Here is a 14,135-nt window from a genome sequence, read left to right on the forward strand (position 1 = left end):
CACAGGATGGAAGGGATTGGGCCCCTGACACATTCGTTGGAGGAGAGCTGCCTAGCTCACACTGGATTGCAATGTGAAAAAAATTTTTTAAAAATTTTATTCTATTGACCCATTTCACATGTGAGTGCACTTGTTTTTATTTTGGCATAGTCTAGCATGTCCTGGCTAAAACATATATTAGAACTTTGAAGTTGGATATTGTCTTAACAAAAACATTAAAGTCCTAAATCTCATGGCGTTGGCTTAACTTTTAGGTGGGCAGTGGCAAAGAAATACATACTGGGGTTTGTAAAGTTGGGGAACTCTGTTATGCTGTGGCTAAATACTTGATTTCATGACCTGGGATAACTGCCAAAGTAAGCCAGTGCTACCGAGCTCATAGCCCTAAGGGAGGAGGTTGTAATCAAGAACATTAGCAATAGGTTTACGTTGTTCCTAGCTGCATTTTGGTAAAGGGTTAACAATGAGATAGAGCTTAGAGAAGATTTGGTGAAATTAAAAGGAAAAGAGTGAGTCAACTGGAAGATACAAACCAGCAGCCAGAGTGGGAAAATCCAAATACAAGTCTGCATATTGCACAGCGAGAATCCCAGTGCCCTTTCCTACTGATTTCCTGTATGCTGTCAGCTAAGCATACGTCTTATCCTGATCTAGGATGCATTATTAAGGATAGTTAATAAAGCAGATCTTCTAAGGGTTCTTGGTAACGTGACTCCCTGACACAAAACCATCCTGCCACATGATTAGGCTACTGTCCGCTCCCCACTAATGGATGCGTCTGCTCAAAGAGCTCTCACTCAGCTGCTAAAGGAAAGAACAGATTTAAAAACATAGAGAAAAGAACTGAAGGGAGCAGAAACAAAACAAGGCAAAGAAGAAAACTAAAATAGTATCAAACAAATGAGACGATTCAAGGAAAAATGCAAATAAACCACAGCCAGGAAACAATAAACAATGGGGTTAGTATTTCCAGAATGATAAAAAAATGGAATGGAACAACAGTGGGATGCTAAGAACAAATAACAGCCAGCAAAAACAAAAGAACCCTGAAAAACTAAAATTTAAAAAAAAGAACCTAGGACGCCTGAGTGGCTCAGTTGGTTAAGCAGCTGCCTTCGGCTCAGGTCATGATCCCAGCGTCCTGGGATTGAGTCCCACATTCGGGCTCCTTGCTCAGCAGGGAGCCTGCTTCTCCCTCTGCCTCTGCCTGCCATTCTGTCTGCCTGTGCTCACTCTCTCCCCCCTCTCTGATAAATAAATAAAATCTTTAAAAAAAAAAAAAAAGAACCTAAAAAATAGAAAATAAAAAATATGAGAGCTAAATAAAATCAATTAATACAAAGGTTGGAAGATGAAGCTAAGGCAAAATCTGATTGTGTTGAAAAAGATGAAGAGTTAACTAATCAACAGTTAAGAAATATAAAGAAAAGATGGAAAGTCTAACACCAAACTAATCAGTAAGAACAGAGATTAAGAAGAGAGCAAATAATCAAAGAAATAATAAAATAACATTCCCCAGAACTAAAGGTCATGAGATTTCACACTGAAAAAATCCACAAAAGTACAGCTTTATGAATAATAATAATAATATCATCCCCAAAGAGACATACTGTCATGAAATCTTATTTTTTAAAAATTTTTAATGAAATTTTAGAAAAAAACAATAAAGAGAATCTTTCATAGGGAAAACAACATGGGTATCTAGGAAGAAACAGGAATCAGAAGAGCAATGAAAGTTTAAAAATGCAGACATGATGTCAAAATCCTCAGTGGAAATAATTTTTAACCTTGCATTGTTTACCTAGCCAAGCTATCAATCCAGTAGGAGGCTCGAAAAATGATCATTTCAAATGTCAAGATCTCAAAAATTTTAACTTTTACGCACCTATATCCCAAATGATATTTCTCCAAAAGAAGGCAATAAGGCAAGAAAAGGGGACCCTTGGATTGAGAACACAGGGATACCAACCCAGGGAGAGAAGTAAAAGGGTTTCCCAAACCCACAGTTAGAGAAGACTTGCAGGGGGAGAAATCCCACCGCGGTCTAGTCCTGACTGGAGTAGGAGATAGAAGTCTCCAGGAAAGAGGTCTTCAGGAAACAAAATGCAATCCATAGCTTGAACTTTACCTTTTACCTACTGCTTGATTTGGCATTCAGAAATATTGTCCTAATAATAATAATTTAATTATGAATATTTGATATGACTGTTAATTGGCTTTCTTAAAGCCAAGTTAAGTCAATTCAAAAGATCATGGGTATAGCCTGAACCTTGTCCTTGCATCACAGAAGCTACCTCTTCCTGGAGCCAAAATGAGACGCCTAAGAAACAAATGTGACTGAGCAGAAATGAAGCAAACAGTTGTGAGCAGTGGTGTCATTTTTAAGACTAACAGGTTTTCTATCTTCATTTTTCAAATATGAGTGCCCCTTTTAGAGTTTTCTACATAGATGCTTCTTATCTGGTCATTTTAAAGGCATGTCCTTGCAAAGCACCTCAGTGGCTCAGTCAGTTAAGTATCTGCCTTTAGCTCAGGTCATGATCTTGGGGTCCTGCGACGGAACCCCCCATCATGTTCCATGCTCAGCGCGCAGTCTGCTTCTACCTCTCCTTCTCCCCCTCCCTGCCTCCACTGCTTTCACTCTCTGTTCTCTCTCTCAAATAAATAAACAAAATCTTTAAAAAAAAAAAAAGTCATGTCCTTGCAACATCACCAGCTTTTTAAGACTCTGTATTTCAGAAAAATTTCTCAGTCCAAACTTCTGAAAAAAAACAACTTGTGGGTGCATAGTGTTGGAGAGACTTCATAGAATTAGCTGTTTATTTTTTTAAGATTTTATTTATTTGCCAGAGAGAGAGAGAACATGCAGGGCGCACAGCAGGCAGAGGCAGAGGGAGAAGCAGACTCCCCCCTGAACAAGGAGCCTGATGCGGGACTCAATCCGAGGACCCAGAGATCATGACCTGAGCTGAAGGCAGACACTTGACTGAGCTACCCAGGCATCTCTGGAATAGGCTATTTTAAAGTTGTGTATAGGTCAGACCAATTGCTAAAAAAAATTTGTAGATGAAAAACTATTTTTGAAGGGTATTTTGTATGATTATTCACTTCATAAAGTACTTACTCTAACAACTTTATGAATTGTCTTAATTATTGCAAATTGCTTGCTGGGACCCTAACAATCCTGAGAGTTACTTTACATCCCATGTATATGGCATCTACACAATGACTATAAAGCTGTGTCGGTTGGCAAGAGCCCTTCCATGGTCTATGACCCACACACCCTCTTACAACCATCTCCTAATAGTGGATTGCTACAGAACAGAGTAGGGTGTGGTTTTTCGAAGTCCACAATCCGTTCCTTAAACTGGTAGGTTTCTGGAGCCCTGGGTCAAGTTGAATGCTAACAAAACATGACATGTCAGTCCGTGAAGCATCTCAACATCCAAACAAATGGTACACTCAGAGGCCTGTTCACTTTCATGGTCGACAGGCATTTGCTGATCTTCCGCTGTCTCAAGGAATAGGATATTAGCATGAGTGAATTTGCTGGATCTTAAAGTCTCTATCAAAGGAAACTATTGGATTATGGTTAGAGGCGCAGAGGGGAGAAGGCAGGCTCTCTCTCCGTTTCCACCTCCAGCACCCATGGACATAAAATGGCATGACGCAGAGGTCCCCGCTGACAAGTGCTGGCCCTTTCGGCACAGACTTTCGGTCCTGCACTGATCTGGAGTGCTGGGTAAAGCTTCCTGAGAACAGCTAATCATTATTAATTCCTTTAGAATTCATTGCAATAACATCAATCACAGCGAACTCATTTGGTATTAATATGGATGTAATGTGAAAATGAATAATGCACACAGGAGTTTTTATATTCCTATTTTAGAAAAATAGTTATGAACAATGTATTTCTCTTTCCATTGTCAAATCAGCACCTCTGAGAGGTTTTCTATCAATTACCTTCATCATCATTCCAGTTGAAATCTTGTCAGAGCAAACATATTTCAAAGGATTATATCCAACCCCATTACAGCATTTCTGGCTCTTTGGAATAAGTTCAGTCTCACAGCATTTTACTGGCACTGGGTCATTCTTTTTAACATGTGCTTTAGACTCTCCACTGGAAGCTGAGCAGCATATGGTATCTGACATATTCACATAATCCTGCCCACAACAGAACATCCCTGCAACAATAAAATGTTATATATGAATATGAAATAAAAAAAGGAAGAAAACGGAGACTGCTATAAAGTTTGGTATAAAAATGTCAGACTCAGGCAGTTGCTGAAATGGTACAATACCTAAGGTAGCATTTCCTTACCAAGGTGATTTAAATGTTCAGTGAGGGTCCTTCTACCAAGAGCACTAGACACTAATTAGGTAAAGAACCCTCAGGAGGAAGGGTTCCAAAACCATTCAGCAGGGCCAGACTTCTCCTAAGCTCTGTAAAAAAAAAAAAAGCCCTGATTTCCATCACGAGAATCACCTGCCCACTTTGGGATGATAATATCGTCTTGCAGGAAAAGGGATAAAGTCCAGGGGATCAGAGGAAAGCTCTAGAAATCTGCAAGGGAGAAAAGGTCACCGAGGCATTCTGGGATGAGAGCCTGAACAGGAGAGAGAGAGGTAGGACCATCCTGTCATTGGAGATGCTGTGGTAGGAGTCGTACAAGTTTTTGCCTGGCTTTGTCGAGAGTGCACGTATTGGCTTCTTGTGAATCCAGCAGCAATAATAACCATTCTTTCTTCATGAGATAGGTTTCTTCAAACCCATCTGAGCCTGCTCAGCGATCAGGTGAACAAGTCGTCCACTGTTTTTTGAGCAGCACTGTGTTCTAGACCCATCCCTGGACATGGATGAGAGGTTGGAGGCAGGGACAGAAAGACCCTGTAAATGGAAACATTGATCGCCCCACTTGTTGAGGAAAGACATGTGTGCCTTTCACACGAACGAACCTCCTTTCTTGCACCAACCTCAGTTTAACTGCCTGTGTTCACATCATTTTGATCTTGCCATAGAAGAGATACAACAGAAATTTAGACATACAAGCCTGAATAGATAAACAATACTCTAGGGTCAGATTAAGCCAGAAATTAAGGTGCCTACACCCTATGTCACAGTGCTATTATATCAGAATTTATATCCGGTGATAAAGCAGCACAGTGTGATGAATGATTTATTTTAATTAGAATTTTGTTTATTTATTTTTAGTCCTGACTGATAACATAAAGAACCTCAACTTCAAAGCACCCTGGGGTCCTGAATTGTTTGTTCTGGTCCTGTATAAACACCTACATTATGAAAGACACTCCTAATAATAGACCAGCGAGTTTTAAGTGCTTTTTATTTAAAAAAATTATCGAAAGTAGACACTGCTGGGTCCATACCTTAAGAAAGATGTTTAGCCACACATGACTCCAAAGAACTCTCTCACTGATCTTTCCACTCTAAAAAAATATCTCCCAATATTTTAAGATGATGTATATCGATCATAACTCAGTTTCTGCATGCCATCTAAGTGTGGTAAATGTTCAAAGTAATTGGTTTAAAAGTAAACTGTTTTCTTTGGTACTTTATTAATAAATTTCATTGTTTAAAACATTTCCAGGAAAGATTTTTTTTTTCACATAAATACACACAGCAGAGCTATCATTGTAATCTGAGTTTTGATTATGATAAAATGGTAAAACTGACATTTTACACAAATCTAGAGCTTCAAGTTTTGTATTGTTTGGACATTTTTTTTTTTCCTGTTGCCTTCTGATCAGACATTTAAATACAACCTTGGGCTTTTTACCGTCATTTTTTTCTCCAGCAGTTTTCTTAAAATAATTCATGTTTCCATTTTAAAGAGCAATCTGAAAACTGAAAACTGGCCCTTTAGGGAGCAGAATACATTTTCCCCTTCTACTCCCGAGTTACTTGATGGTTTCACCATGCTTTAAGTATAAAATAAAAATGCAGACATTGACCTAATTCAAAACTCCTAATCAGTCATCTGATCGCTCTGAGGGACTTTTGACAGGTCAACTAAAATTTTGATAATGAACTGTTTTTACACTAGGGAAAAAAAAGGCTGCTTTCTTTCACAAAGAGCTTCATCTTTGTTTCACTGAATTAAAATTTTCAGCCAAGATTCCACTCTCATAACAAGAAGTGACTCCCTTTCTAGTTTCTTTGGTAAACCATTACTTCTTTAATTATTATCAACCTTGTTCCAGTGTGATAAATTGCTAATTACTTAATACCCTAATCAGCGTTCATTCTTTGCACAGATAAACTGTGACAGTGCCATTAATTTAAATAGTAATTTCACTTAATGGCCTGAACGGCACACCAGATTTTTATGCAGCATTTTCTGAAGACTGCATCCATCACTGCAATATTCTGACATAAAGATGTCTGACGTGCACTAACTCACTTAGGGAGAGCAGATGTTGCAGAGCAGAGTTTGGTACTAATTCCCATAGTGCATCACTTCAGCATGAATGAGCTGCAAATTCAGAGACAGACAATCTTCTGAAACTGCATTGCAATAACTTTTGACCCCTGCCAATTTATCACATGTAGCACTTGACTTTTGAACTCTGACACCTAGAATACACAATTTTAAATATGCCAAAAGATAAACAAAACAGATCATAGATCGATCTATTGTTGATGGATCGATCTATTTTTCCAGAGGCTATTCTTTAAATTTGTACAAAGGTGGAGATGCTTTTTGGACAGATGTTACCAAAGTGGTACAGTACATATAAAGCTACTAGATATTTATTTTTGATATCAAACTGCAATGTATTTTATCTTCCCAACAGAACATATATCCAACAGATAGCTTCCATTTTATTGGATACAACTGAGAAAACAGTGAAGGAAAGAATCTTTTACTCACAATACCATGAATAGTTTCAATATGTTACTAACACTCATTTAATGGCCAGGACTGACAAGGAAAGCATTTATAAACATATATTCCTGATGAATTTCTAAATTGTTAATTCTGTAAAACAGGCGTTCCATTTTTCTAGAAAAAAGAAAAAAGGCCAAGAATTATGAATCATGCTTTTGAGATAAAAACAGTAAAGTAGGAAAGAATACAGTCTAGAACATGACAAATTAACATGCAACTCTGGAACTGATCATGGCGACATTTTAAGCCAAGGGACTATATTTTAGGCCTATAAGACTGAAAAAAAGTTTTGTGATTAGTCATTCTTAGGACAAACTTATAAAATTGGTGGCAGAACATGAAAGAAAAGAGATGCATGCTTGTCTCCACCAGTAGGTGGCCCCACGGCTACCACTGCAAAACTGACAAAGAAAGGGTAGAACAAACATGCTCCCCGAATTGTTGAGATGTGGTTTTTTTTTCTACATTACACCTTTCAAAAATTCTTCTGTCACATGGAAATCTTTCTGGAAAATATTCTTTAGTACAGCTCTTTCATGATGGATTTATGTGCTATATTTCCCTCTTTGCAAAGTTTCCAGATCCCGTCTTCTATACCAAATAGTGGTAGTCAGTCGTTCTGCAGAAGTCCGACTCCAGGAAATGGAAACTCAGTATTCTATTACAAAGCAGTTCCAACCTAGATTTTCCTAACCGAGGCTGCATGGACAACCTTTATAATAGAAATCAGGCAATACGTTCCAAAGGTATGGCTTGATGGGTTTCTCATGGGCTAACAAAAAATCCTGGTCTCTTTGAATGGTAGGGAGACTTTAATGTTCATCTCTTTATGCTAAAAGATACAATTAAGTCCAATCCAAGATTAGTGGCATCAATGACAAAACCATACAAGCAAACGCTAAGAATAAAAAGAGTAATAAAGAGGTTTAAAATACACCCAAAGAAAATGGTTAAGAATACATATCCACCGCAATGACGAGCATGACTTTTATCCCGAGATACCTGTATAACACTCCTACACAACTCATCTGCCCAGAGAGAGCAGTAAAAACATAAACGCTACCCCAGCACTTCTGTTCCAACAGCATCTGTTAATTCACTCCATTTATAAAATACATATTGACAAAGACAACTGAACTGGGACCAGGGAGATTTGATTTGGTGTGAGAAAGTCAATTCAATGTGATTTTGTTAAAGGGCTCCTGCAGGCAAATAAAAGAGTTTAAGTAATAAAGTACATAAAGAGATGTTTTACGAGCCAGCCCCGTCTTATGGCAGGCGCACAATGCCAGACAGTGAGAGAGGCCAGGCTTAGGAACAATATTATGAGATCCAAACCCTCGTGTAGCAGGTATGGTGTTGCTAGGTTGAGGAGAAAAAGGACCATATGGATATTCTGGAAGGTCACTGAGGTCACAGTCATTAGGGGCGACAGGAGGGAGCGGCAGCAGTGAGAGGAAAAAGACAGGTGGAATGTGTCTATTTTCACTGAAACCTGCAGGAAGGTCAAGAGAATAAAAAGAGGGTCTTTTCCTTTTAAAAAGTATCATTCCTTATGTCCACCACGATTACCAGCCTTGGCAGAATTGCAGAATGTCGTGAGAAACTCAAGAGTGAATCTTGATTCACTGGAGCTGTGTAATGTTGCAATTTGCTTCAGAAATACTTGACAAGCGTGGAAAATCACAGTGAAGTCAGTAAGAAGTGATTCTGAAGTTGGGGCCCAAGGATGGGCTTCAGGGATATATGAAATTGCAAGCAAACTTCTGCGTAGTAGTGGCAGTGAGGCTTTGTGACTTTTCAAAGATTCTTAAGGAGTGGATAGCCCCTGAAATATTAGGAGCCATTGTCCGAATGGAGAGTTGCCTCTACTTCATCTCTTAAACCAGGTACGTTTTATTTTTTGGCAATAGTGTTCTGACTTATCTTTCCTTCTTCTTCACATTCATTTGCCACCAAAATAATTTGTTGCCTGAAGTCCCAGTTCTTATCATCACATTGACCCTCCCTTGGTTACTCAGTAACACTGAGATCCTTTTGCCTACTCAGACCTATCTCCCTCTATTTCCTTGCACACAGTGTATCCCTCCAACAAACCCAACTGCTCACTACTACTTGGACATGCTTCACAGATTGCCAATTTCACACTTTGGCTCAAGCTATGCCCTTTGGCTGAAATGTCCTTCTTCCATCTACACATCTCAAAATCTTACTCATTATTTGAGGTTCCAATCTAATGGTTTAGCTTTTTCTATCACCCTGACTGCAGTGATCTCTCAGTCTTAAGAATATACTTGTGCTCATCCCTCTCTGATGGACTGTGTTTAACCTTAAAGGGTCTTTCTTCCTTGATTAGATTATAAGTCCTTAAAGATAAAAATGGAGTCAGCAATTTTTACAATCGCAAGCACCAAGAATAGTGTATTGAGCATAGTCACTACACAATACATTTTTATCAAAGGAAGGAATATGGCAATTGACTAAAAAAAGGCAACAGATGAACAGATGTTAAAATGAGACATTTTTGTTGTTATGTTAAAATTCTGACTCATTATGATATGGAAGGGGCAATGCTTTTGCATCCCCCAAACCTGGCATCCATTGTTCTGTCTTTAAGGAATGTACTTTTAACTACTCATCTAAAAGAGGAGATACTCAACTGGTTCATTATAGCACAGGGTAACTAATTAAGTGCCACGATTTTCTAGTATATCTAATAACCACGCCTTAAAGCAGTGATTTACAAAGTTTGGTCGAGGACCCCTTTACACTTTTACAAATAATCGAGGATTCCAAATAGCTTTTGTTTATGTTGGTTATATCTATTGATAAATACTGGGTTAGAGTCTAAAACAAAAGTTTTTGAAATATGTATTCATTAGTTCATTTAAATAATAATAAATAAAATATTTATGAAAAATAAATACATTTTCCAAACTGAGAAGACTGAATGAGAAGAATGACATTGTTTTGCATTTTTGCAAAACCTCTCTAATGTCTGGCTTACCAGAAGGAATTAACTTCTCATACCTGCTTCTGCATTCAATTGTTGCAATATCACATGCCATGTAACCTCTGAAAAACTCTACTGTATACTCATGAGAGAATGAGTTTGAAAAAGGCATATAATAGGTTAGCATTATTATGAAAGCCATTTTGGTCTCACAGACCACCTGCAAACATCTCTCTGCCAAGGGTCTGACCCTTAGAAGTCCCAGATCATTCTTTAAAAGTCACTGTCTCAGGGCTTAACACTCATAAGTCGTACCCTATCTTCTAATTTTGGCATACATTATGTTGTCAAAGGGAGAGTTTATAATGCCTCTTTTTTTCCCAGTCTTCCTGAAAATGTTTGCAACCTGATAGTTTATTATATTGGTCCTGCGTACTAGACCTGACGTACATTGCTATGGCTTGCGTGGGAGAGTATCTATGCTGCTCCAACTATCAGAGTGATCAAAGACATTAAGAGCATGGACTCTGTCACCATTTGGATGGAGTTAGAGCCCTTTCTTAGCCACAGTGGCAAGAATTCACAGGCAAATCTCTCAGCTTCCCTTGCATTTAGGTGTCGACATATAGCTGAGTTCTAGTTCAGTGAAATGTTAATTAAAATATTTGCTATTCCTAGACCTGGCAAATAAAAAAAGAACTCAGACACATGTTACTCCATGCTCTTTTCCCCTTCTGGATGCAGAAACAGGTACAACTCCCAGGTGCCCACGGAATTTGGCAGTTCAACAGGTAGCTCATAACTAGGAAAGAGAGCTGCCTACAGTTTGGCTCATATCTCAGTGCTATTATGTAAGAAAAAGTAAACCCCTGTTGTATTTGAGTCTTTACTAATTTGGGGGTTTCATTTATAATAGCAATTAATGTTACCGGAAGTAAGGCAGCCACTTGCTACTTATGTGATCTGGGGATGGTTTCTCACTTTTGTGAGAAATGCCTCCATTTCCTCATCTCGAAATTGGAGAGACTAGTACTTACACCATAGGGTTGATGCAAAGTTTAACTGTGTTATAAATGTGCGGATGTATACAAGGTACATAAAGCACTGCTTCGCAAATAGTGAACACAGAATGTTGTTTACTTTTTGCTGTCGTCGTATCGTCTCCTGACTCTTGTGTACGTATTTTAGCCAGTAAGCAATGTCTAGGAGACACGTGACCAGACTGGATTCCTTGACTGGACTTCAGTTATCTTTAGAACACTAACTTCTTAAAGCTACAATTCACGGGGACTTTTTTTTTTTTTTTTTTAAGATCTTATCTATTTGACAGAGAATACAAGTAGGCAGAGAGGCAGGCTGAGAGAGAGGATGGGAAGCAGGCTCCCTGCCAAGCAGAGAGCCCGACGACGCAGGGCTTGATCCCAGGACTCTGGGATCATGACCTGAGCCAAAGGCATAGGCTTTAACCCACTGAGCCACCCAGGTGCCCCCATGAGGAAATTTTTTGGAAGGACTATGTGTCTCCACTGAACTCTTGTGCATCATATGATTCAATGCATCATTCATTTTAAAAGACCTTGGCAAGTTACTTTTTGGTTTTGTTTCTTGGTTTTACCTGGCAAAGTCAACGCTCTTGCTACCTTACACTGAAGATCCAGCAGTCCTGTGCCATGTATTGGAGGAAATCATTAAATTGGAGGGGGAGGGTCAATGAAAGTGTCCTAATTGAAACCTAATTCTGTTCTCTATAGGGCAACTATTGATCATCACGATTTTCTGGGCAATTGATGCAGATCAATAAATCACATGGGACTATCAAATAGTTTGACAGTATGTATATTAATATCTTCCTCTAAATATGTCCTTCTGGGTTGGATTAAAAAAGAACACATAGATGGGGGAGTCTGGTGGTGGGTATTAAGGAGGGCATGTATTGCATGGAGCACTGGGTGTGGTATAGAAACAATCAATCTTGGAACACTGAAAAAATAAGATTAAATTAAAAAAAAAAAGAATGCATAGGTGGATATAGTGTGGATCCAGATGGGTGATTTATAATTTTATAGAATAGTAAATGCCTTAGAAACACACTTGATGGTTGTCCAAAGATAAAATGAAAAACTAGAAATCAGGTATTTTCTGGCTCAAAAAAGGAGAAAAATCTTTCCCATACTGGGAATACTAAAATTTAGTTGTGAATAATATAATTAAGCATTTCTTATGTACTTAAGGGTTATGAAAATACTGAGAGTCTGGTATTGTTAAGGCACAAGATTCAGGATTGAATCCTGGATCTAGGATTCAATCCTAGGACTGGTACCTTTTAAAATTGTTTTGATTGATTAGTCTTGTTCTTGAAGTGTTCTTCTTAGCAATTTTCATCAGAACTTTACATAGAAGAGAAGGTGTACAAAGATACAGTATTTAACAATAACAGTATAATAAATAACTATTACTGATATTATGGGTAACACTTTGATAGTTTTGTTTAAAAAGAAGAAATTATAGAAAAACAACAGGAAATTCATAGTTCATCTGCATCAAGATATAATGATGTCCTGAAATAATGCCCAGAGAAGGGCTGGAGCTCCAACATTTGCAGGTTACACAAGCAGATTTACCCTGAAGCTGATGAAGCTTGAATTTCAGGCTTTGCTTACATGAGCTCCCTTCAAGGTAAGCACAGTTACATATTTTTATAAAATTAACAAATGTATAATGTTTAAGTACAATTTATTGTGGCCTCTGTCTCTTGCCCCTTAATCTTGCTTTCTGTCTTAGGTATCCTTGTATTGATTAAAATAGGAGAGTGATTGGGGGCGCCTGGGTGGCTCAGAGGGTTAAGCCTCTGCCTTCGGCTCAGGTCGTGATCTCAGGATCCTGGGATCGAGTCCCACATCGGGCTCTCTGCTCAGCAGGGAGCCTGCTTCCTCCTCTCTCTCTCTCTGCCTGCCTCTCTACCTGCTTGTGATCTCTGTCTGTCAAATAAATAAATAAAATCTTTAAAAAAAAAATAGGAGAGTGATTATGTATATTTTTGAAATCAAACTAAGAGGAAGTTGATTTGGGGAAATACTAAGTCCAGGTTCAGTAGCTACGTTTATATGACTTCTGTCACTTCTATAAAATGTCATTAAGGTTTGAAGAGGTCATTTTAACTGCAATTTGGGAAAATAAGGAATGTGAGAAATTACAGACTCCTAAGTTGGATACATGTAAAGGGATGCTTTAAAGAAAGAGAAAGATCAGACAGAAAAATTAATGGAATATGAAACAAAAGTTGTAAAACTGAACAACAGAGTCACTTGAAATAGTCTGCCATCGAGAAGAGAATTATAACAAAAGAAATTTTAAATTATAACAAAGGTAGTAAACTATTAAAAGAAAATGACAGATCTAAGATTGAAGTATAAATTATTACAAATTATGAAGATAGGTAACTCATAAATATATTGGAAAAATTTATACTTTTGCTGATGTGTAGATAAAATAGTGACATCATGATAACGTACGACTCAAATTCAATCATATAATAAAGATATCCATGAAAAACTGGTTAATGATATTGTCAGTTCAACAAATATTTAAGATGAGTCACTGCAAATCACCTTAAGACAAGAAAACTTAAAATGTAAATCTTATAAAGATCCTTGGTAGATATTTCTCCAAATTTGACAGTAATCCTAAATATTTACATAAAATCACAATAATAAATATTGAAGCTTAAAGCCACTTTCCAAAACTTGAAATAATTAAAAATGTTTTAATTAACCACATGACAGGAAGAATGAGTTGTCTTTCTAGAGCTACATGGTACAAAACCATTGTCCCATGAAGCAGTCATCAAAGACGTAAGTTAAATGTGTCAGGAGGAGAAAAGAGGGATGTCAGAAGTTATAGAATCCAAACAGAACTATTTTTATATTGGTGGAATTTGCTAGATTTCCTTTCTTTGATTTGTAATTTTTATAATTTAGTGTCTCCTTCTAAGTAAATATTATTTTTATATTTTGTCTTATCTTAATCATTTCATTTTCTTTCCTTAAAAAGGTACCAAATTGAATAACTTTCAGGCACCCCAAAATCTTTATCTGACTACCATGTGATCTTGGACACTGTCTAATCTCTATGCTTCAGTTTCCTCATTTTTAAAATATAAACAATAATAGTATCTATCTAGTAAGATAGTTATAAGGATTAATAGAAAAAAAGAGACTAATAATGTATAAAACATTGGGTATAGTACCTGGCTGATAGTAAGTACTCCA

At 37.6% G+C, this 14,135-nt stretch overlaps 1 protein-coding gene across 1 annotated transcript in view; it reads right to left on the minus strand.

Moving 5' to 3' along the window:
• USH2A (usherin) overlaps positions 1–14,135 on the minus strand; it is a 681,643-nt gene that overhangs the window by 152,312 nt on the left and 515,196 nt on the right. Inside the window, exon 50 of the mRNA XM_045081155.1 lies at positions 3,964–4,187. Within this exon, the coding sequence (XP_044937090.1) occupies positions 3,964–4,187 (224 nt within the window). The remainder of the gene's footprint in view (positions 1–3,963; positions 4,188–14,135) is intronic.

Source organism: Mustela putorius, unplaced genomic scaffold (assembly GCF_011764305.1).
Source record: "Mustela putorius furo isolate JIRA1106 unplaced genomic scaffold, ASM1176430v1.1 tig00000508_pilon_pilon_pilon, whole genome shotgun sequence".
Taxonomy (NCBI): domain Eukaryota; kingdom Metazoa; phylum Chordata; class Mammalia; order Carnivora; family Mustelidae; genus Mustela; species Mustela putorius.